The following is a 25,084-nucleotide window of genomic DNA, read 5'->3' on the forward strand; positions in this document are numbered from 1 at the left end:
ATATAAGTGGTACTCCATGGTGGTAACATTTTCAGAAGTAGCATTCCATGGAAGTCTAAAATATTTCAGATTTTAAAATACATCTGAATAAATACTGAATAAATAAATATAAGATACATCAGAATATATACTTCATTGGCAAGAAGAAATAATTTTTTGTGAGAAGGATTCAAGCTCCTAGTGTGAATGTCGATTTAGGCCATCAAAATCCGCATTACACATTTTTTCCAGTGACCAAGTATATCCTGGAAACAAGACAGCATCATGTGGCACATACAAGAGATGGTGTGTTTATACGCACCGCTGTTCTTGGATGGGTGGCACAGCTTCAGGTCATCACAAGTCCGTGCTGGGTGTTTCTTTGAACCATCTGGGCTGCGCATAGTCTCAATCTGGCTGCTCAGTGACTTCAGTGTGGCATGGACTCCTGGGTCTGTTTTATTATGGTCATCTGGGGCTGCTTCATCTTCAGTAAACTCTGGTAGTGGATCTGCCATAGCATCATCATAGTGTCCCATAATGTCACCAATGGCAGCAGTGAGATGGCCTGGAGGTCCTGGAGGGCCAGGAGGGCCAGGATCACCTGGTGGACCCTAAGGTTTTAAAAAAAAAAAAAAAAAAAAAAAAAAAAAAAAAAAAAGGCAACAGAGGCACAGTGGAGTAAATACTATGCAAAATGATAGCGAAGCCAGCTACTAAAGAAGCAAAACTTCAGGGCCAGTCGCCCTAATGCTCAGGGAATATTCAGATATAGATAAACAATTCACATTTCCAGGAACAGGGGTAAGAGATTAGAACCGCATGTGAGGTATTCTCTCTGCTTCATGCCCTCTCTGCCTGTCTTAATACCTTGTTCAACTTTTTCTTACTCCTGATTTCAGACTTAACAGCTGGAAGAAGTCACCAAGGAATGGCCTCCTCATTCCATATTTTTAAGCCATCTGTCCCTCCTTGTTCAAATCCCTGCCTAATAACTTTATTTCTTAAAATTCCCAACAGCTGTAAGTGATTTTTAGAGCAATCTAAAATTCCTGCTTCCCCTGAGTCGCCTCAGGCACATTTTCAATTAGTAAAGCCTGGATGGAAAATCTGGCACGAGAAACATCTTTACATTTATCCTGCACAGTGCTGAGCTTTCTGGCCACAGGTATGTGAGACAGAATCTACATCATCCTTACTTGGCAGAGCAGGTGTTTTCCTGACTAAGTAAATTTTCCCAAATGATGAGTTGTGAGGTCCTTCTGTCAACCTGAATTGTGACACTCGGGGAGGTAACTGAATCTTGACACAGAAGATACCTGTTAATAAACATATCTCCACCTGCAAGCTCTGCCAGCTCTTCTTTGGCAGCAGGAAGTCTGTAACATAACTTCATTTGAAGTTTGATGCTCTGGTGCATCAGATGGTGTATCAGAACGTGGCATTTCCTTTGAGAGTAATTACTTCAGAATTCACAACTAGTGCTCCAAATGCTTACTACAGAGCACACACCCAAACTAATACACTCTGTGTCTGACAAATGAAATCTTAACTTTTATTTCTTGCCTTTTGGTTCCAATTTATAGTTGCACGCAAGCCACCATGGAAAGCAAAACTAAAAATACTGGTATGCGATATTTCTTGTACAGTCTTATTACACAGATGAAGTATCTAGATACACATTATATTCTTATGCTCTGCCATAGACTTTTCATTCAAGTCTTGGTGCCTCGGCAGAAGTGGAGATACCGATAATTGGCAGAAATTCAAATGAAATAGGGTGAATATTAACAACATGACAAAAACAGGAAACACTGTGTCTTATGAGACAGAAAAACATCAGAATCTGCCTTCTCTGTCTTGCTCATTATTTTATTCCACCTTTTCCACTTCTTCCCAAAATAAGCAATACCAGTCTTTTAATTCTTCACATGATCATCTAGATCACCCTTTTCTCAAATCCCTCTAATTTTCTAACTTATCTTCCTTGGGATAGCATAACTTACTTTTTATGACTTAGGGAATCGCAAATTGGTAAATGTGGAATATGCCTGGGGTGTTTAGCAAAGGTTTAGGACTGTTTCCAAAATGGTCAAACTATTTTTCATTAGTTGCGAATCAGCTCGCGGTTGACGTCTGTAAACCTGAGATCAGGCTGAAGGTCAGCCGAGCTGAGTGTTAGAGTTTGGGCTGTTTGTTTGGACTGAAGGATTTCCTCAACACAAGGCATGATGGAGTATGCTGCTGGCAATCAGTCACATGGCTGTTCTAATTCAGTGCCACCTTTGTGGGACTACTGACTTTGAACTACTGCTGGTTCCAAATACACCAACTGACCTATGCTTGGGCCTGAGGTTTTAGGACCCAACTTGCCAAACAGCCATGTTGAACTGCAGATCCAGCAGGATCCAGTGAGCTAACTGCAGAAGTAGCCCCAGGTTGGCCTAAGGAAAGTATAAGTGGATGAGACTGGGATCATCACAGGTCCGGAAGATGAAAATGAGTAAGAAATGAGCCCTTTCAATACACAGTTACCCTGGCTATTTATTGGAGAAACTGTATCAAATCTTACCATTTGTCTTGAGCTCATGGATGTTTGAGAAAGTGATGCAATGGACTGTAAAAAATCTCATTATTTGAAGGTAACCTTTTCCCTCCATATTCCCATCAATTTACCTCAGGTCCGGCTTCTCCTACACTCCCTCTAACACCAGGAGGCCCAATTGGCCCAAGCGGACCAGGACTTCCATCTTTGCCGGAAGGCCCAACTGGACCTGGAGGACCCTAGAAAATATAAGAGAAAGGAGGAATGTATTTTAGCATTTAATAACAAAGTTATACAAAAAAGCCCTTTACAAGCAGTATCTTTTCAGGAAGCAATCCAATTATTTGTGTCTATTACCAAACTTTTAAAAATCACCCTTTTTCTTCTTCTGTAAAAGTAAAAAGGCAGTTTCAACGCTGTTCTTCTGAAGTGAATCACCTCAGCCAATATACCTTGGATCAGCTATATATTTTTTCCTAAACCATTTAAGTGGGTTCAATTCCAGCTGCTACACAGACTGGAGTAGCTGCTGTATGCCCACGTGTATACAGACTCAGAGATATACTGTCACACGGGAACATCCAAGGGAGTCATATTTCTCCTTTACTTTTGGGTGAATGACATATATGGGGGTATGAAAGGCAGAGTAGCAACTAGCAGAGCTGCCACACATATGGCTTTGCATCAGCTGCAGCAAAAGTGTCTGTAAAAGAGACTGTAGCCCTGTAGTTATTCTGAACTGACCTTTTTATCTAGCTATAAACTACACTTATGTCAAAGCTTTACTATATTAAACAAGGTAATATCTCTCACCAAAAGGTAGTAGGGTAATCACCACGTGATACTGAAGTCAATAAAAGCCAGTGAAATAAAAGTGAAGCAGAAATAGAAATCTGATTGTGGAAAAAAACAAGCAAGAAAAACCTTAAACCTGAAACATTATACTCACCCGAGGACCAAATGGGCCTGGAATGCCAGGACTGCCCTGTTCACCAATAGGACCCTAAACAGAAGAAATTATCATATCATTGTGACATTTAAAGCCTATTCCTTTAAAGAATTAGTGTGTGATATACACAATTCTGTATGAATAGGATTATAATATACATGAACAATGGGTAGTACCTTTCCCTCTTACGATTCATTTTCATTCTATTGTTCTCTTTTGTCGTAAAGACAGAGTAACAACTGTAATCACAATTTAGATTAATAGAATTTACTGGTGCTTGGCTATATATAAAGTTGTTTCTGCAGAAAAGCCTTGCTTTCATGACTTTTAGAATCAGATTGGCTTACAAAAGAGTAACTGACAGTGCTATTATGAAGTGGAAAAATGCTTTGGGTGTTGGGGTTTTTTTGTTGACTCTTTTCCTGCATGTTGAAACTTCCAGCTCTTGCACAGGATCAGTGAACAAATGTAAAAAAATTGAGTTTTCCATGGCATTTCCATTCAATTGCCACTGAAATCATGAAGTTCTTCCAAATATTAGCAAGAGATACTATCACAGTCCTCATGGGATTTTGCATTTGATTCCTTGACTGTAAAGAGTTCAAACACTGGCAAAAAGCATGTCACACTCTAATGTGCTTATCTGAGACTATCAACTTTTGTCATCATCTTGTGCTGACAGGTCACAGACTGTCAGTGATCGGTCACTGCAGGACTGGCACAAATGGAACAAGAGTAGGAGAACACATATCTTGCAAAGCACAGATTTACCTCATCATGCAATAGTATTATAAAATTGCGTTAAAAATATTAGCAAGTACAGACAGCCAGGCCACCCACAAACACCTTGTGGGAAAAAAAACCCACTCATGTTTGCTTTTTTTTCCATTTTAAATAACCACGTTCCTGATACATTATTTAACTATCAAGGAAATAAAATTATAGTAAAACCAGAACAACTTACAGGAGGACCAGGAAGACCTTGAAGCCCAGTGAAACCCCTGTGTCCTTTCTGGCCTCTATCACCTCGATCTCCGTTGTCACCTTTGTCACCACGAGGTCCTTGGGGACCCTGTAAATATCAGTGATGAAATGTAAAATTCTGAACTGGAAAAAAACCACCAACCTCAAAAACCCCTCATTTGCTTTTAGACACTGCATTCAGACCTCCTTCACTTCTACAGCTAGAAAGAAGGTGATGCTGGTGCAGCTCCAAGAATCTTAATTTTTTACCAAAGAATAAGTAAATAATTAGAGAAATCTGTGTTGTGCTTAATTGTAGTTGTAGTAAATTTAGTCTATTTAGCGTCATAATACAGTCAAAAAAACCCTGTAATAACGATACTAAATAATTTACATAACAATTTTTAAGATTGAGAAATTTCTTTGCCTTACTGGATATGGCAAATGATTTTCATAGATGAGACTAAAATGTTGTGGATCTCTCACAGACTCATAATGATAAAAAGCATTTTCAGTATGAAATCCTCCATGTTGCATCTTTACTTCTCACAGCTCCTTTCACCTTCACTATGACTAAAATACAACTGAAGTTACATTCCCTAACTACAGACAACAACGTTCAGGCTCCCCAGTACAAATAGCTTGGTTCTATTACTGTCACAATTTCATTCTTGGTATTTTCGATAGTTTCAAACTTTTCATACTAATTCAAGAATCATTGGAAAAAATGGCTTCTGCTCTCAATTCTATATTTCTCAGCCCAAACTGCATACTAAATTTCTCAATGCCAGATTCCAAATAGTTTATCAATGGCATCATTGTCACTAACTACTCAATAAACTTTTCCTGTCTCTCATATGACATCTGCTTAGGCACAGGACAACATTCTTTTGAATTTCCCAAGTTTGCAATTAATTTTTTGTTCCAGGCTTGGATTGTAAGAGTTATATAACACAAAAAGATGGGGTTTGTGCGTTTTTCCATTTGGACTAAAGTCAGAATCTCATGAGTTGAATTAAGGCAGTTTCATGGGAACAGGTGATTTTGTTACATTTCTGCCATTTTTATCTAAAAATGCGCCTTTTTGTTCAGCATTCATTTCTTTACCCCTTATTTGAATTGTCAAACACAGACCCCAGCCATTTGCTAACTCAGGTCCTACCATCATCCGGACAGCAACACACTCCAAATAAAGAGGCTTCCAAAGCATTTGTTATTTCTCTGCAAAGTATTTTTAAAGAAAGTGTAGAAATACTAGTGTATCCAAACAGATTTGTACAGCTTTGCAGCTCAGAAGACTACCTGCGTCCACTTGCAGTCAGAACACTAAAAGTTGAAGCCCTGTTTAACATTCTAATTTGGGCTCAGTTTCTCATACACTTTCCTGTAAAAAGTATCTCAGATAAAACGACAGTGACCATGGAGAACTTACAGGCAAACCTCTTTTTCCTGCACGACCTGGGGGACCCATTGGACCTCGAGAACCCTACAAAGATTGCATACAGAAGATATGTGAAGCAATGCACAAAAGCATACACGATAGTTTTTTGAAAACAAAGTATTAAAAAAAAAGTTTCACTTACAGTTTCACCTCTTTGACCTGCATCTCCTGGAGGGCCAACAGGACCTGGAGTTCCTGGACCCCCTGGGGAACCTGGTAAGCCTGCAGGGCCAGGTTCACCACGATCACCCTGCAAAACATAATTTCAACATTACTTATCTAAAGAGGACTGGACTAGACCAAAGCAACAGGACTCTAGCATTGCTAATCTATTTTCTAGCAATTACAACCTACAAAGATAGTCCTTCTGTAAGAACTCAAGTCTGAGTTTGTGGAGGCAGGTGTTCTCAGACAAGTTTCCTCAGCTTCGAGAGGTATTACTTATTCAAAGCTGTGATACACTTTCAGAACAAGTTCTCCATTCAAGTTAACTGAATGAAGAGAAAATCTACAATAAGTCAATAATAAAATGGAGATTTCCAGAAGTGACTTAAGAAAACAATATAGTCTTACACGTTCTCCAACAGCTCCATCTCGTCCAGGAGTACCGTCATTACCAGCAGGTCCCTAGAGTTATGGAATAAAAATAGGGCTATTGATTAGGTCTGTAATCTTGCATTTCTGTAAGAAGAACTAGAAAGTTGTTGTCCACCTGTAACTTCAAGTCGAGGAGAATAACCACTAGACTGTCTTTTTTTGCATGTTACGAGGCTCTAATACTTACTTCTGGACCAGCTTCACCTACAGGTCCAGTGGCACCTGACTGGCCAATAGGTCCTGGGGGACCTTTATCACCAGGCGGCCCCGTGGGACCTTGTTTTCCTGGTGTACCCTAAAAAAGATGAGAAATATCATATCAAAATTTTAATCACAAAACAAAGCAAGCACAAAAAACCTGCGGCCTGCAAAACACTACTCATTAATTCAGTCTGAAATAGCATCCACACTTGTAAATTCAAAAACCTGATAATTAAGGAAAATGTTCTTATAGATTTTGAATATATATTTAATATACTGTGTATTTTTAAGCAGTTTAATTGTGTTAGTTGCTTTTGAATAGGCTTTTATTGACTAGAAGCTAGTCTATCTAGTAGCAACTCTCTTAAGCACACACTCCCTTGATATATCAATATGGCTGATGGCATTATCTGCAATAGGTAAGGTCTTTTCAACTCTGGAAAAATGTAATGCAGTTTGAAATAAGTAACATGATTTTCTTTTTTTTTTCTCTGTCTCAACACCAACAGATCTTGTTAGCCTGGAATAATTTCTGGCCAACTGTAAATTGACTTTATGGATGCAGTGGTAATGGCAGATCTTCCATACCATGCCTTTTATTAATAGTCTATTTAATGACTTGATCTCCTGGATCGTTAGGCTTTCCAATAAATATCTATAAATCCCACATGAAAGCAAAGAGAGCACAAATGGTAATTTTGAAGATGGTAGTTCCCTATTTATGAAATAGCAGTTACAGAGTATTTACTCACATTCAAGTGACCTTTGGGCACCTAAATGAAGAGTCTGGGGTTGTTTTTTCAAGGATCTAGTTTTAAGTCAAATATGAACACTTTAGCCAGAAGTCTTAATGCTATTACCCACTTACTGTTAATTCAGGTTCAGACCTTCCATTATGGCAGAAACAAAATCTCCCACCTCATGCATTTGCATGAGATTTGGTTATTTACTATTCTCTCTATACTCGCTCCTACAATTGGAGTTTTCCAACTTTCTCCTTGTGCTATGGGGCACTACGCTCAGAATCCCACAAAGGTGATGAGAATGCCCAAGCTGGTGGCACATTGACTTGGTCGTTACTTACTGCAGGACCCGGCAGCCCTGGCATGCCTCTTTCCCCTCGCTGTCCTGGCATACCAACAATACCTCTTTGACCAGTAGTTCCTGCTGGACCAGGGGGGCCATCTGGGCCCTGAAATCCACAAAGGATAAAACAACGTTACTATCATTTCAGTAGCAATAAGTATAAGTAACAATGAGACCAAGCCTAGAGTTGGCCTAGGGAGAATTAGTAACATCAACCAGGACGTACCGGCTGCCCGTCTTCCCCTGCGTCACCCTTGTCTCCAGGACCACCAGGAGGCCCAGCTGGCCCTCGATCTCCCACACGGCCATGAGAACCGGGATCACCACGAAGACCTGGGGGACCTTCTTTCCCTGGCTCACCAATAGGCCCAGCAGGCCCTGGAGCTCCCTAAGAAGATTGAAACACCTCGTTACATTGGACTCTTTTCTGATCAGCACAATTAAATTCTAAGGACTATGTTTTGATTAACTATAAATATGCGTACTCTAAGGAAGGCCCAAAGCGTGAATGAGCTTAGAGATATTATCATCTCATTTATGATCAAATAAATGAGATGAAATAAACATCTCATCAAATTGTATCCAAGCTCCACCCCCCCAATTTGCAATTCCAAACTCCCTCCTTTACAAGACACTCTTTTTTTTGTTTCTGTCTTTTTTTCTTTTCTTTTTTTTTTTACCTCAGGTGTACAACTACTGCTAGAAAACTCACCTCTGCCCATTCTTTACCATGTCATCAAACTAAAGTCCATATTCCAACTTTTCATTCACATGGTACAAATTAGTGTTTTAATGGACCCTTGTTCATTTCTCAAATACTTTTAAAAGACTTCACTTGTATATTATATTTTCCATAAACTTCACCTTTTGATAAACTCACAACAACTGCAAGTTATTTTTCCTCATCAAAATATTAAAAGGCATATGAAGACAGTAACCAGTTCTCTGTGTGGAGTTGAATCCTCACTTGTTGACCCACAGCTAACTTTTTTTTTTTAGTGTTTCTGAAAATGTTTAGACATAAGAGATTTTGTGGGTTTGTTCTGTTTTGATTTATTTTAATGGATCTTATGAGTAACTCCACTGATGAGATAGCCCGGCAGAGGCCTCTTCTTTTTCCAAAAACTCTGCTAACTTCAGTCACCACCGAAGAGACAAAAAAGTAAAAAGTACAGGAAGATATAGGTTGTTGGTTTGTTCCTGTAAGTAATTAAGTCATTAGAGCAGCTTGAACAGCTCAAAGCCTGCTTAACCCAGTGAAAAGTCTTGCACTAATTTGGACACACTGACACTGGATTAAGCCCAAGACTAATGAGTTTTATTTAATGAAGTCGGATGTAAGCATGCAGTCACAGAAGTCAGTGCTGACAAGCTGTTCTCTTCTATAGCATCAGACTATAAACACTGCTTCACCTTTCTCGCTTTATTTAGTCTTCAGGTTTTCAACGACCAGTTTATAAAACACACCTATTAGGAATATGACAATTGACTTACAGTAGGTCCTGGAGGCCCAACTCTTCCAGCAGATCCTGGGAATCCAGTAGCACCCTAAAAAACATTTTAATGCCAACTTTATTGAAAGAAATACAGCACTGGTTACCTCAAACGTTCTCAGCTGAATTAGTGAGCAAATGTTATAATTACAAACTGTGAAAAACAAGCTGAGATGAGGAATGATACACATATTACATAAAATTCCAGTATTAGATTATCTGCAGTCAGGTCACAAAAAATAAAATCTACTTACAGGTGGACCCTGAGTTCCTCTACCACCTTTCAGACCAGGAACACCTGGAGGACCCTAAGAGGAAAGAAGAAAGAGAGGGGTGATAGTGAACATCCAGAACATCTTAAGTAAGCAAGATCAGTCTATGCCACCGGTTCTCTGATGATGTTATTTATACTTACCGGTGGACCAGGAGACCCAGCAAGACCCTGTGGTCCTGGAGATCCAGCATCTCCTTTCTGTCCAGGTTCTCCAGGTTCACCTTTCACACCTGGCTGACCATCAGGGCCCTATAAGAAACAATATTTAGAAGAGACATCAGGTCAGAGAATACCAAATCTTTCTAGCCTCAGTCAGTCATTTTGTAGGGAATTTCTAGAAGGTAAAAAATAACAGGAGAACAAATCAGCCCAGAAAACACTGCATTTGCTTAACGGTTCAGTTCAAGAGAACTGTAACAGTTCAGCACAGTCTTTAGAAGATCACAGATGAGATTTTCTGAACAGTCTGTGAAGTCAGTATTTCCATTTAAAATCTTTGCTTATCTAGTTCACATTTTTCTTTTCTTTAGATTTTCTATTTTTGTCAGCAGCTATTACATACCTAAAAGCAAGAGGGACTGAACATTGTCTTTTCTAGGTTTTTTTTTTTTCCCACCAAGGGAAGCAGATGCGTGACTCTTTGTGAAAGGTCTGAAACAGAATATTTAGGCTATGGGAAAGTTTAGGGTATTCACTGGAAAACTCACAAACCTTCCATTTGGTCCATCAACTCATTCCAGCCTTCACTACTTATGGCGCAAATCTTTGTTACCTTCAGTAGATGACACTTTATTAACTTGCCTCATTTTAATCTCAAAGGAGCAACATAGCATATTCATGAAAATATGAAATCTGGTGAACAATTACATAATCTTATCAACAAAACCACTTTTCAATTGTCTAGGGTATTTATTGGCCCTTTTCTTTACTTAATATACTGATGGGAAAAAGAAACAGCTCTTTTTGCAACAAAAATGTGACTCACGTTCCAGAACACTGCAGTATTATTCATAACGAAGGAAACTAACTATGTCAAAGCATGACTAAAGGAAACTCATTAGTGTTACAAAACACATACCGGAGGACCAGCAAAACCAACAGCGCCAGTTGGGCCATTTTCTCCTCTGGAACCCTGGTCAAAAAAATTAGAATAATTGTATTTAACAGTTGTCTTTCTGTATACAGTATTATTTCCAGTTAAATATACAGTTAACTATTTACTGTCATAAGTGTGATTACAGTTTGGCTCTATTAATCAGAATCAAATGATCTTTTAATCATAAAATAAACGATGTTAACATCTGCCATATGTTCAAGACTATATTTAAACTTCCAGAATTTAGAGATGGAAGGCATGAGCAAGCACTAGAACCGCAGTAGAAGAAATTCTGCTCACAACCACTTCCAGAGATAGCACGATTAGCCGAAGAGCACACACTTTACGAAACCTACCATTCCATTCAGATAGACTGGGGGAAAAAAAAAAAAGTAGTTCAAAGATGTATTCTTCTACAAGGTCAGAATGGGCTATGAGCTGCTTCAACTGAGCTTTCCACACAACATTTGTTTGGAAAAGAAGGAGCTGAAGGCTGCCAAGCTCCAGCACTCCCTAGAGGGGTGGAAGCCGTTCCAGTTTATACTGGAAATAAGACTGTTCTGATTTATGACAGAGGCATAATCAATTCCAAGCAGCATGAAGGATCTAGAAGGGCTGAGCCTCTAATTCCCTAATTAGAGTCAACCCTTAAAATCACAAATAGACGGAAGATGACAAGAGTTAACATAACTAGATGAACTACGATATACCTCTGTATTTTGTCCATCTAAATATTTGTATGTGTACAGTAGTATCTGGTATGGGCATGCTTTTAAAAACATTTAAACAATTGAAAGTGGTGGCATACTTTCATGAGTGAGGTAAATGAGGGTAAGTCTCTGTAAAGTTTGCCCTAAAACAAGTATAGGACAGAGGAACAAAATCTGCTAATACTTTTGCAAGTGTACAGCATCAAGACAGAACTACAGATTTTGGCTACAAAGGAAGGGGAAGAAAAAGAAGAAAATATATCAGCAAATGAGACAAATGCCTGGAGTTTGGATCAGTGTTAGATATCGTTAACTTATACCAGGCAAAAACCAAACAAGTTTACTCACAGGGTTTCCACGGGAGCCAGGAGGACCAACTAGACCTCGAGGACCTGGTTCACCCTTAAAATAAAATTAAAGGTTATTGTTTCCCAAGTAACTTATTTGACGAGTAGCAGAAGTGCCAATAAAGCGTGATAATATTAAGAAACTTCAGTAGGGAATGGAATAAAAATCTGTTTACCTTTTCACCAGTGGGACCTGCTGGACCCATTGGGCCTATTGGACCAGGGAGACCCTTTTGAACAAATTAAGATGAAAGGAAGTTAGAGAAGTGATGCTTCAAAACAGTTAGTTTAAAACTTCTCATATGTTACTATTTCCATATGCTTTTTCATTCCTTTAAATTGTTAAAATGTCCTCTTTTATCTCTGAAAACTTGTTGGGTCGTCTTTACCTAAAATTGACTTGCATTTCCTCTCCCAGTGACCAAAATCCCACATCTCAAAAGACCTGCTTTCCTTCATTCTCTTTCTTCACTAACTTCATCATCTCCTTTATGCTGTGTTTATGAATAAGGCCAATGATTAAATAGAAGCCCTGGCTTTATTTTTCTCTCTCAGGAGGAAATTAAGTCCTTTTTCCCCACTTGCACAGAAGCTCTCTTTCTTTTATGCTAGTATTTAACTGTTTAAATTAATTTTAAAGTGTCCATTATTACTTTTGAAGATTCATTTATATCTTGCAAACTCCTCAAAAGTGTCCTTTTTCTCTTCATGGGGCAGTTAGACAAATAGGTTGCAAATTCTCCATCCAAACCCATCAGCTCCACATAATGATCCCACAGCACTAACTGTATTACCTTCCTGAATATTTAGATATCCCGATTACAATTCTCTTTCATTAGAAGCAGAGTACCACAAACTTGCACCAAGTTTATCTTGAACAAAATTCCCCCTCCCACAAAAAAATTGCACTGGAACTTAGTACAAACCATAGAGAAATACAAAAAAAGAAGGCATTAACAAAGGACACTGTAACGCCATCAATGCTCTAGTGGTAGGTAGCACAGATATCTGCAGATACCTGGCTTTAGACCAGGGATGTACATTTAGCTCACCGTTACTTTACCTGTTCATTAGTTACTGTAAGCTATAAACGTGCCTTACAATGATTAAGAACAGTTCTGTATCTTTGAATAATATCTGACTTATATAACTAATTCCAGCTCACAGCTGATAATTTTAAGTTAGCACTTCTGTATGCTAGAGTTTCTCCAAAACCCTTTTCTTCTTTAACTATAAATTTAGTCCAGGCAGGTTCCTCATCTTTTGAATGTACCTCAGATTTCCAAATGCCTAGCAGCTAGTACTCCAGCTGGTTTGCAAAACCCAAGAATCTCAGATACATGCGATTCATGTAAAAAGTAACTCAACTTCTGAGAAGAAAATATGGTCAGTGCATACACAGCAAACCCAGTGCATCTGGGATTATTGGACAGTTAGTCTATGCAGAAGAGTGTGTGCAACATGTCTGGAACATGTCTTGAGCAGACTAGCCATGTTGTTTATGCACAGGAGATTCAAAGCTTTCCAGAAGTGTCAGCGACCTACTGTCCATATGGGGCTTAGTACATTTACAGGAATTTTCACCTGTGAAACTCAGGACAGACTGTGGGCAACTCAGTCCAAACAATAAGGAGGCATCTGCCTTAGTCCAAGAGTCAGGACTGCTTTTTGACTATTGATCTCTGCCTGTCCCTTTTTTCATATTTTTACTATAGTCAGCTTAGCTGAATCCCAAATCAACATGCCACTTCTGGGAATCCTTTCCATTGACATCTTAACTCCCATTATTGATGATACAAAACAGGGGCTTGGAACACAGATATTCCAAAACATTGTGCACAGCAGTCTTGAAAAACTTGAAAATTTGGAGGGTAGGGGTTATGAGAATGACTATCAACCCATGATATCGCCAAGCTGAGTAGTGTTTAACTCTATGAGCTGAGTACCCTAGCACAATAAACAATCTGGTGTGTGAAGAGTAGGTCTAAAGAGTGATAGGTTTACTTACTCTTGCCCCGTCGTTGCCAGCTGTACCTTCAGCACCTTTCTCACCTATGCCGCCCTATGGAAAATACCCAGAAAGTCTCAGTTATGACACTGAATGCTGAGTAGTCCATACCCTGGCATAATTGCAGTACTAGGTGATTCTACTCAGGACAACAGAAACAAACAGACTTACTCTATCACCCTTGGGGCCAGGCGTTCCAGCGATCCCTCTTTCTCCAGGCATACCTTGAAGACCTGGCGGGCCTGGGTCACCAGGCGTCCCACTAGGGCCTGGGCTTCCCTGAAGCGAATAAAGAACAAGTTGTTGTCTATTCATCTGAGAAGTATCTTTGCCTCTAGGCTGCAGAACACACTGAGCCTGTGTTGAAGTCTCTGGGGTACATTTTAAGTAATAATTTTCTCTTAAAGTTGGACTTCATTCATGTCCAAATACTTTTCTTTTCCCATTGTGTTACTCAGGAAGTTCAGTTGTAATACCACAGTCCTTCCAAATACATTAGTATTTACTCAGTGCTTATTGGGGATGAGAACAGGCAAAAAAAGAAGCTGGAGCATATTTCTACCTTGACCTTCATGCCACATGGGTTTATTATACAAAGTAGCTACAGGTAGAAGTTGCCAGGGGCAGAAATGCTTTATTTATGCTTTGCTTCTCACAGCTCATGTCTATTACAGGTCCCACATTACTCGAGGCACTCCCTACTTGGGGTGACTTTCCTAGGCCTAATTATATCAATTGTAGGTGAAAGAAAGGCATGCAGTTTTCAGCATTTTTTTTTTAAACACTCAACGCTGCCAAGTGTCTTTGTGTAAACTGACATGGCTCTTAAAACATTGCTAGAGGGTTTTCTGCAGTTCAGAAATGGCTTTGCCCAGTTCTACTGAGAAATACAACAACCATTTTAAACTTCAGACCTATATAAATTAATACAAAATGTGACTTCTCAACATGTAAGTATCTTGCAAGTTATTATTATTGTTATACTGGAATAACTTGTATGTCCTCCTAGAACCCTTCTATAAAAAAGATACCTTTCATGAAAAGATATCCCTTTTATAATAAAAAAGCTCCCTCTCTTATGTTTGTGCAAATAAGCAGAACTGTACATTACATCACTGCAGCAACACAAATCTCCATTCAGCTTACCTTTGGACCATCAGGACCATGACCTCCAGCCATTCCCTTTTCACCCTGGAGTCCTGATGCACCTGGTTCTCCCCTTTCCCCTGGATTGCCACGTTCTCCCTACAAAATGGAAAATTATTACTTATTTAGAAGTCAGGGTACAGTTCTGGTAGACAAAATCCTAAATACAACATAAGTGCAGCACTACTATTTGAACAAAGAGCCTGTGAACAAATTCTAGCAGAATTGATCAAATAAAAAACAGCTTTATGCTTTTATTGTTAAAAGGCAGGGGAAATAGCATGTTGCTCAGCAAACTAAAAACTGTCATTTCACAGCTGTAAACCAAATCATTTAGCAGCTAGTACTCAACACCACTTCACAAGCTATGAAACCATTAAAGGTGGTAGGTTTTACAGAAACCATCTTAAAATGTATCCATGTTTACAACCATTTTGTTGGGAGGAAAACAGTCAGATATTCACTTCAGCTGTTAAAGTCCATATTATATATCAACTTGCAACCTCAGAGAACTGTTATGAATGTTTAAACTCTGAAAGAAAATACGTACCCTAGGGCCCAACGGACCAACAGCTCCAGGATCTCCAGGCACACCCTAAGCAGAACAGAACTCGCCATTAGAATGAAAGCATTATTCATAGCCTTATAATTATGGAACGTAAACATTTTCATTTCCAAAGTACTGTGAAAGTAGATGGCTAGTTCTGAATATTATCTGTCCATGACAAGAGGAGATAGTCCAACTCAGTCCAAGAAGATGGTCAGATTCTAGTAATTATTTTCTCCAAAAGCAGTTCTCAGACAGCTTGCAGACTACATCAGTACATATTTTGAAATAGAGTGGGAAATTAAATTACAAAGAGAAGAAAAGATAAAACTACCTTATGAAGTGAATTCTTGTTAAATTATACAGAAATTACCTGATCACCCGGCTTTCCTCCCTCACCTGGCGGACCTGGTGGCCCAGGCAAGCCCTGTAAAAAAGTAAATAAAATGGTCACTAACATGATAGAAAGTTATGTAAATCCAGATTTAACTAAGACACCAAGAATATGAATGTAGTATTATACTCAGTACAAGAGTATGCCCTCAGAGACCCTCAAGCAAAATAGTTACATGAATATTGCACCAAAGTGTTTTCCCCCCTCTAAATGAGATGGCAGCCCTTCTTTAACATTTGTAGCACATATGCATATCAGTCCTAAAAATAAAGTTCTCTATAAACAGAGATTAACTTAACTTAATTAATACTTGATTATCAAAACAATTCTTTTGCCCCATATTTGGAACATCTTTGGAAAATCCCCAAATGAAGACTGAAAAACAACAAAGGTTTTCTCAAGGGATACAGAGCTGGTATTTAAGCCTTTGCCAGTTCACTTTAGTGCACAGCTGATGTGAAAGCTAAGTATCACTAATTATTCTGAACATCATTGCCTTAGTTCTGAAGTTGTGTTCTGTTATACGTCACTTGATTGAATTTCTCCAATTTAAGTTGATAAAGACATGGCTGTTTATTTTTTCTTTTAAAAAAATGAATGCACATACCTGAAACCCTGTAGGACCTGGAGGGCCTTGTTCTCCTCTTTCTCCTGCCAGACCCTATGCAAAAGAAAGTAATAAGTACACAGTAGAGGAATATAGGCAGAGTCCACAATTTTTCTTCTCTCTGAATACATATATTTTCAATTATGTATTTGTTTATTATACATTTTTACTTACCCCACCCAAGATATACCCTGTCTAAAAGACGTGATAAGATGTATCTCATTTCTTTAAGATCCTCCCCCACAAAATACTGTGTTGACAGGAAAACACTCAGTTCCATTGAAACCAAGGAAGCTAGGAAAATGAACTGAGAAAATTTTGCTCCTTGCACTATTTTTTGTAATGGTCAGTAAAAGGAATTAGACTACTAATATATATATATGTTTCAATACAAAGCTTCCCGTTTTTCTAGGAAAATTTTTTCTTTGAATGTTCTTGGGATTTTTTGTTTGGAACCAACAACTGGCATGAAGACAGATAAAAACAGAAGCAGAAAGAGTAATGAATGGATGGAGTGACTGGTAGGCAGGCAGGCAGGCAGGCAGGGTGGTAAAAGTTGACTTACTGGTGGGCCAACAGGACCAGAAGGACCAACTTCACCATCTTTACCAGGGGCTCCCTAAATTAAAATGACATAGGAAGAAGTCATGTATAGTGAACGTATATAACAGAAAAGTATCATTTTCTGTAATCACTGCAAATAAGTCACACTCACTCTCTGTCCTGGGACACCTGCATTGCCTGCTTCTCCGGGTTTTCCAGGATCACCCTAATTTGCAGAAATAAAAATGACTATTTTTAGATACTGTTTTCATCCATTAAAATATATGCGAATATTTAAAGTTAAACATATCTTGGGTACCAGGTGCCATACTCACACTACTACCCTTTGGCCCAGGAAGGCCCATGCTGCCTGGCTGACCTCTGATTCCTATTGAACCTGCTGGACCTGGACGTCCATCTTCTCCAGGAGCACCCTACAGAGATAAAGCATTTTCCACATTAAATTATAAATATATTTATTCATATGAACCTATTTACCCCTGAAAAATGTTTGTATATATAAAAAAATAACATTAACCTGTTTTGGTGCTACAGTTATCAGTCAAAATGTCTTTAAAGCAGACATAGCCTTAGCCATACTGCTGGATTTAACCAAATACTATGCAATTATTATCATTGAGCCATTCTGTACAAATACTTTATTGTTTCCTTAAAGAGACAGTTAGAAAATATATTTAGTTCAAAATGGTTTATAAATATTGCAGCAGCTGCTAAACAACAGACACTGCTACACAGACAAAACTAAAGGAACATTATCTGCACTAATTTTGGAGTCGGGAATCTAAAGCGAACAATTAGAAGATGAACCTTCAGAAATCAAGAAAATTCAAGTTAATAAAAGTAATTTTGATGAGTTGGGAATTTAAATTACTGTGGCATTAACTGAAAGGACTAATTTTTGTGTCGCTTACCAAGGGGCCAAGTTTTCCTTCAGGGCCTTGAACACCTGGATTTCCTGTCAAACCCTAAAAGCAGGAATAATACTGGTGTTAAGGTTGTGCATATAATTATTGAACAACAGAGAAATGTAAATAAATCCAAAGGATATGCTCAGTTACTACGACAGTACAAACTTCTCTGTATCAAAGGTCTTCATCCTCATCTTCACTTTACAGCTTCATCCCCCACTGTCTTTGATCTTCCCTTTTCCTATTCTCCCTTTTCTTGCTTTTACACCTCTTGAGCTTCTCACAGGCTCATCTTTATTTCTGCCAACATTACGCAGTGATCTATATCACATCTTATACTTGCTGCTCCCTTTCTCTCCTTTTGTGATATTCCAAATTCTCCTCAAATATTTTTCCTGAAAAAAAAATCTCTAGATGATATGCACCACTCAACTATGTAAGTCATCAATCACCAGTTTAATGAAGGTTGGCCTTCAACTAATTTGGCCTTCAATTCATGTTATCTGTGGCAACTATGTGCTTTACAAGCACCCTTCCTTCAGTTGCATTAGCTGGTCTCAATCAGGGCTATTTCTCCTTTTTCAAAGACAAATGGAACCTGTGCTTCCCAACATCAGCAGGAAAAAAGACAGGTATTTTGGCCTTTACCCTTTAAGTAGCCCCACTGAAACAAGTCTGTCCTTGTAGAACAGCTTCTTAATTCTGCAAAGTTCATTGTTGCCTTTTGAAAATGAAAAACGCCATGGTTTATAGTGTACTGCTATTAGTTCCTTACCCTTGCACCCGGGAGGCCAGGTTCACCAGGACGCCCAGGATCTCCCTGACCTCCTTTAGGACCAGAAGAACCTGCTGGACCACGCTCTCCTTGGGCACCCTAGAAAGATACCAATGGGCTACAAGTTAACAGGTAGAACAGTGACAGTAAAAGAAGGTTAAATAAAACAGGTATCTTCTATTAAGGACCTATTTTTGCAAACAGAGTTCCAAATCATTAATACTTTTATTATTATTATTACTTTTTTCCCCAAATTATTACTTAAAAGTTGTGTCTTCCATAAAGCAAATTTATATAAGAATTTCAGAATCCCTGTATTTTTACCAAGAAGTTAGGAATTTACAGAAACACTAGACTTCTCTGGAAGTGTTACAGCAGTTAGGAAAGCCAAAGACACACAAGCCCATCTGTTCAAGGGACAAGTCTAGAAAAACTATACCACACACAAAGAAAAGGCAATTTTTCAAAGTTACCTACTATAGAGCAATACATAAAGCAATATAGAAGTAGAACAGGTCAACATGTCTTATCTATTCATATTTCAACATGAGGGAGCACCAAGTCAGGGACAAGCAAGCAAAGCTGAACATCACAGGAATTGAAAGCGACTTTTCCCCAAAAAATTTTAGTCTCAAAACATTCAGACCCCTTTTGGGCATTTGTCAGTTCCTTTTGAACATGCTTCCAGTGATTCTGAGGATCTGCCTATTAGCCCAGAAGCAGACGTTTTTAATGGAACGCTTACTTTCTATATATCTGTATGTATGAAAATTTAACAAATGACCCAATGAAAGATGGACACTTTAATTTCATTTACCTTTGGTCCAGGCAAGCCATCAGAACCTGGAAAACCACGGTTACCAGGAGCACCCTAGGAAAAGCCATAGATACAAGATGATTATCTTAATTTTTACATATTTTATTGCAAATAAAGTACTAGATTTATGGTTTGGGGGTTCAGTTTATTCCCTTACAACTTTCATACTTCAATACTTTAAACTTGGTGGGTTTTTTACCACTTGGAGTAGTAAAAATATCAATGTTTCATTCATTCATGTGCATGCTGAACAGCTCCTTCTATGTGAACAGCCTCATTGAAAGCAAGATGACCATTTGTACATGGTTAAGCAAAAAATCTGCAGATTAGCTTGTCATATCTGCAGATTGACATCATTTCTCCTATCATACTATCCTGTGCACTGAATTCATAAATGAAAATATCCAGTGTGAAAAATAACGCACAGTATTAACTACTGTTAGGAAAATAAAGTTTGACTACACCCACAATGAACCTGTAAGAAAATTCATGGTTAGGTCAAGAGGTTTTTCAGCTTAGCAGTGCATGTCTCAAGACATATTATTCCTTTGGATTGCTTACCCTCTCTCCAACAGGACCTGGTGGACCTACTGACCCTGGATCACCTCGAGGACCTCTTTTCCCTTCTTCACCTACAGGGCCAATGGGACCCTGGGGACCTTGTGGGCCCTAGTGAAAGTAAAATGTTTTTTAAAAAAACCATTGTTAAGCTCACCACTTCTCAGGTATATTAAAACAGACTGTCTTCTAAACACCACAAACATTTTTCCAAATAAAGGAGAAAAAAAAAATACTTAGGTTTTGAATCAGTTAAAAAATGCAGCTTTTCAGCATCAGCTTTTCTCTTTTACAATGTTTATAAGCTAATATTTCAGTAAAAAGTGGACTATGAATAAACTGTAATTCTGCAGTTCGGCTGTAGAGTGCTTCTTATAATCCACCTACACACAATAATTTGTATTTATTATTATGAATTGGACAAGCTGCAAAGGATTCAAAATTCAGTGAGACTCTAGTAGAAATTCTCAAAGGAGAAGACAGTCAGTGGTAAGGAAACCATTACTTCACCTGTACATTTTTGTCAGTTATTACACGATCATTTAACTAGTGAGAAAGAAAAACTAAAGATTGGCTAACAAGTCAAACTGACGCCAATTCTGCAGAATCACTGTTCTTCCATAATTCACATGGTTACGGCATGGAATTAGCCATGTTCTCAAATATTCTTTCACAAATATTAGCTGTGGGCTAAACAGCTATTCATACCACAAATGTATAAATATTTATATTATTTTAATATATAAATAAAATATAATTAATACATACATAATTGCTTAAGTATAAAATGTATTAAATGTAAGTTTAAGGTAAAAAGGACTTTTTTATTATGATTAGCACACAGACCTGTGTGCTCTTAAATGTCCAGAATCATATGAATCCATTTCATATGAGACAAAGAAATTAGAATACACTCATTCTGTGTGCTACAGAAACCTCAATAGATGCACTAATCGGTTTTTCTGTCCTTGAGTCCTGTAAGGCCTATATTGGGTAGGTGATTTATAACATCAAAGGACCTGCTTCGCCATTCATTGTTAGTACTGTCTAGCCAGGTTCACTGTGGTTTGTCTTCCACAATAATTACTCTTATGATTATGAGCATCAGAAGTGTCTTGAAAATTGTAAGAATCTATTCAAAATACTCATACAAGCCTTTGTGATTCCTTTTCATCTTACAAAGCATATGAAGACTTACAGGTTCACCTTTGGGTCCTGCTTCTCCCTTGAAACCTGGGACACCAGGGTCTCCCTGAAAACAAACACATGAATAACATCCATCAGGTTAAAACTCTGCATAAATCATTTGACCATTTTGTATTATGCTATGAAACAGAAAAACATTTCCTAGTTTAGCAACTAGTTGTAGGCAATATAATAGGATGCTTATAACGGTTTGTCTCTCCCCTTAGCATGCTTGTTTATTATGATGTTATCAGGACAAAAACTTAAACGAGACAATTTCAGGAGATAACTGTTACTGTTTGTCCAAGTTTATAGAGACACTCTTCTTTCTTAGGCCTTTAAGAAAGCAAAACCAGTATTTTGGACACACAGAAGATTCACAAGATCCGAGTCTCAGCATACTCACTAGCATGCTATTAATTTATTTAAAGGAACCCCACTGCTAATCACTGTTTTAGTTTCAGAGTGACACATTTGCAAGATACTACAATTTCCACAGAGACAAAGACATCATTACCGGCTGGCCTCGAATACCAGGTGGGCCAGTACTGCCTTGTGGTCCTGGGGAACCGGGTGGACCTGATAAACCAGGGGGGCCTCCAGTGCCTGGAGATCCCTACAAATAGAAAGAACAGCAAGCACAGTAAGGAAACATAATAGAAATAAGGAAATGAAATAAATTCACTTACACAATTTCTTCAACAGGTGATATGATTACTTACAGTAGGGCCCTTAGCACCCGGGGAACCATCTGTCCCTTCGGTACCCTAAAGATAATGTACCAACCATTAAAATTTATTAAAATAAGGAGGGTATCGATAACAAAAGCAGGAGAAGACAGTTATTTTATCCACTTTACAAGACCAGACAATAAAGGCTATTAAATAAATACAGCAACACATGATCTACTTGTGCAAATGCTATTATGGGTAACAAAGCGTGCAAGTTAACGTGATTTTTAAAATTTAAGATCTTATGTTTAAGCTTAAGCTTTAAAGTACTTCTAGGATTGAGACTGTATCAAGCTGTGTAACTTTCAGTTTTCCAAGTTGTTTTAATTAAATAATGAAAAGTTATTTTCAACAAAATAAGCACAAAACAAATGAATGAGGCCTTTCCTTTCCTGGCAAAAAGGTAATTTGAGCAAAACTCAGTGTCTATCAAGTGGGGTATTAAAATTCTTTATAAACAGGCAACACGCGCAAGCTGAGCACTGAGGAACTCAATTTAATGTACTTACAGGAAGACCTTGTGATCCAGCTGGGCCCTGTGGACCTGTTTCACCTCTTTGTCCTTGAGGACCTTCAGGACCACGAGGACCCGTTGGACCTGCTTCACCCTAAGATTTCACATGAGAAAACAACTGGAGATTATTTTTGCTCTAAAAAGCAGCGCTACAAAGTAACTAAGGAGGAACACTGAGTTTACAAGAGAAAAACAATTCAGGTTTCGAAATAGTTTATTATCCTTAAAATACATTTTTGCTTACCTAATTCTGCTTCTACTACTTCTATGTGAATGTAAACTTTAAAAGTACAAACAGAATTTTTCCTCAATGTATACAAGGACAAGGAAACTTTCTACAGAGAAGCAGCACTATATCCAGTGGCCCAAATCAGGTCAAATATTTTAGCTAGACATCTCTCTCTAAAATCCCAGTATGTATCTGTAATTTGGCAACCTTTTTTTTTAGCTTCGTTAACAGCTAAGGCTTAAGATTTAGAATTTATAATACATCTGGGTTTTTTTTTTTTTTTTTTTTACACAGTACAGATTAACTCACTGTTGCAGCACTATATTAAATATAAAAGCCCTGTAAGATTGGACTGGATCCTCCAATAAAAAAATTCCTCCTGGCATCTCCTTTGAATTTTATCTTTATATAGGAAATTTGCCTTTTGGAACTGATGGCTGTTAATATCACGTCTTCACAACTGAAGTCCACATCTTCATTGTATAGTCTGCTTAGCCTTTATCAGTTCAAAGCAGCTATTCCAATTTTACATCATCTGATGATCAAACTTGAAGGTAGCTCCTCCTTTTTAAAAGCTTTCATTGATTCATCATGTGACAGCTTCTCCAAACATTTATTTAGGCATTAAGTAGTGCTTAGCCATACCAAAACATTTTACGACATGCACTAAAAGATCTATCATTTAATTGTATACATTATGCTAATACCCTTACTAAGACTTGTTTCCAAAACACTGTTTTGTGAATGTTGCCAGCTTCACAACAACGCAAAACATCTGCTGAACTTGGCTACCTGACTAATTGAGAGTTTCTTCTTGTATCATTTTTTCCTATCATGTTTTAGGAGCGTAAAGGAACAAAGAGGAGCAACCGGGTGGAGGGCAAGTATAAGAAGTATAAGGAAGCTGTACGAGTTGTCTTTTCTATCTTTGCAGACATATTCTCAAGGCTAGGAAAAAAAAAAGAATTGAGCGCTTCCTTGAAAAACAAGAGAGGAAAGTCCCACAAAGACAGCGCTGCAGCCAATGAAAGTTTTCCATTTCAGCCCAATCACATAGAGCCACAAAAGGTGGTAATCATCATTTGCTCTGTTGTGATGAACTGCAGTACATCTCTGTTGGGGTTCGGGCATTTGCCTTAACAGTCTAGGTCATCTCAAAAAGTGTTCTTGGCCGAAACTGGAAGTTTCAGCACTAGAAGGTACCGCTTCCATACTGTCTTAGACTAGTCCTCGCAACTTAACTTGTAATAATGCATCTTATTATTCTTTGAATATACTGGACAAGATCCCTGAGGCACAGCATGACAGTCATCTTATAATCACCCCTTCGCTCAAGCAAAAGTAAAAGCAAAGAAAGTATCCTAGCTGTGGTGAATTGCAACTGCTTCATTTGGCTTCTGATTTCTATCTTCTGTCTCAAGGTCTTGACTAAGATTGATTTCACAGCAACTCTTAGGGACCTGTATACGTGTCAGTCTGAACTCTGTGTAGTCTAGTACGCATTTTTTAATTCTGTGTTGTTAGACATATTAAAAAGATATTTTTATTTTATTTTTTACCTTTACACCAGGAGCACCTGGAAAACCTGGAGAACCAGTTATGCCAAGTGGGCCCTATAAAAGACAGAGACACAAAGCTGTAATTCTGCAGTTTAGATCACACAGAATAGTATCTAATCACTGGGTAAATATGGTTCTGGGATTAAATGTATTTTTTAGTCATAAAACATTTGTTCATAACAAAACCAAAATAATTATAAATATCCTTTTTCTAAGTGATACACATACATTTTATGCAATTGTGGTGCAGTATTTTAATAATGTATTTACTGACTTCAGCAAAGTTACAGCTCTTGATTCAGCCAATAATGCACAAATTGCAATGTACACAGTTGACTATTATAGCAATTGTTTTTCAATTTTAGTTTTTAATAAAATAGTATATCCTCTTTTTATATCTATGCTACTGTGGTATGGTAATGAAAAGATCAGATATTTGTTAAGCAATCATAATTTGTCCTACAGAATATAGCAAAGGAGAGTTTCAATTCTTTTAAATTTAAAATAGTAATCTAGAAAAAAGAGAAATACAAGCCACATCTACATTGAAACAATTGGGTTGCTAGACAAGATCTTTGAGGTAAGCAACACGACAAGCGAAAATATAATTTAAGGCTATGCAACTACATGCCCTGCTTCCTGCTCTTCTGCCCCATTGAGATTCCCAAATTCACAGCCAAATTCATCTGCAAGCTTTAGAACACAGATTTTGTCTCAAATTTTCAAGGCTGTATAGACAAAGACGTACAGCAGAGACAGTTTACTGCTTGGATCTTTGTTCAGAGATAGGCAGGTATTTCTGGAAAAGGAAGTGGAGGAAAGGCTGGGTTATGCCACACCACAAAACACAATGCTGCTGTG

General features: G+C 38.1%; 1 protein-coding gene across 2 annotated transcripts in view; it reads right to left on the reverse strand.

The window, feature by feature from the left end:
- Nucleotides 1–25,084, reverse strand: part of COL5A2 (collagen type V alpha 2 chain) — a 113,154-nt gene that overhangs the window by 5,512 nt on the left and 82,558 nt on the right. For both annotated transcript variants that reach the window (XM_050900480.1, XM_050900481.1), the window contains 34 exons: nucleotides 24,224–24,277; nucleotides 22,431–22,529; nucleotides 21,913–21,957; nucleotides 21,708–21,806; nucleotides 21,204–21,257; nucleotides 20,009–20,116; nucleotides 19,448–19,501; nucleotides 18,631–18,729; nucleotides 17,859–17,912; nucleotides 17,262–17,360; nucleotides 17,099–17,152; nucleotides 16,949–17,002; nucleotides 16,384–16,437; nucleotides 15,756–15,809; nucleotides 15,386–15,430; nucleotides 14,836–14,934; nucleotides 13,861–13,968; nucleotides 13,690–13,743; nucleotides 11,858–11,911; nucleotides 11,683–11,736; nucleotides 10,607–10,660; nucleotides 9,670–9,777; nucleotides 9,509–9,562; nucleotides 9,256–9,309; nucleotides 7,988–8,149; nucleotides 7,760–7,867; nucleotides 6,662–6,769; nucleotides 6,451–6,504; nucleotides 6,020–6,127; nucleotides 5,869–5,922; nucleotides 4,438–4,545; nucleotides 3,474–3,527; nucleotides 2,656–2,763; nucleotides 302–593 (listed from right to left, as the gene is read on the reverse strand). In XM_050900480.1, coding sequence (XP_050756437.1) covers nucleotides 302–593; nucleotides 2,656–2,763; nucleotides 3,474–3,527; nucleotides 4,438–4,545; nucleotides 5,869–5,922; nucleotides 6,020–6,127; nucleotides 6,451–6,504; nucleotides 6,662–6,769; nucleotides 7,760–7,867; nucleotides 7,988–8,149; nucleotides 9,256–9,309; nucleotides 9,509–9,562; nucleotides 9,670–9,777; nucleotides 10,607–10,660; nucleotides 11,683–11,736; nucleotides 11,858–11,911; nucleotides 13,690–13,743; nucleotides 13,861–13,968; nucleotides 14,836–14,934; nucleotides 15,386–15,430; nucleotides 15,756–15,809; nucleotides 16,384–16,437; nucleotides 16,949–17,002; nucleotides 17,099–17,152; nucleotides 17,262–17,360; nucleotides 17,859–17,912; nucleotides 18,631–18,729; nucleotides 19,448–19,501; nucleotides 20,009–20,116; nucleotides 21,204–21,257; nucleotides 21,708–21,806; nucleotides 21,913–21,957; nucleotides 22,431–22,529; nucleotides 24,224–24,277 — 2,821 coding nt within the window. The remainder of the gene's footprint in view (nucleotides 1–301; nucleotides 594–2,655; nucleotides 2,764–3,473; nucleotides 3,528–4,437; nucleotides 4,546–5,868; nucleotides 5,923–6,019; nucleotides 6,128–6,450; nucleotides 6,505–6,661; nucleotides 6,770–7,759; nucleotides 7,868–7,987; nucleotides 8,150–9,255; nucleotides 9,310–9,508; nucleotides 9,563–9,669; nucleotides 9,778–10,606; nucleotides 10,661–11,682; nucleotides 11,737–11,857; nucleotides 11,912–13,689; nucleotides 13,744–13,860; nucleotides 13,969–14,835; nucleotides 14,935–15,385; nucleotides 15,431–15,755; nucleotides 15,810–16,383; nucleotides 16,438–16,948; nucleotides 17,003–17,098; nucleotides 17,153–17,261; nucleotides 17,361–17,858; nucleotides 17,913–18,630; nucleotides 18,730–19,447; nucleotides 19,502–20,008; nucleotides 20,117–21,203; nucleotides 21,258–21,707; nucleotides 21,807–21,912; nucleotides 21,958–22,430; nucleotides 22,530–24,223; nucleotides 24,278–25,084) is intronic.

Source organism: Gymnogyps californianus, chromosome 7 (assembly GCF_018139145.2).
Source record: "Gymnogyps californianus isolate 813 chromosome 7, ASM1813914v2, whole genome shotgun sequence".
NCBI lineage: Eukaryota > Metazoa > Chordata > Aves > Accipitriformes > Cathartidae > Gymnogyps > Gymnogyps californianus.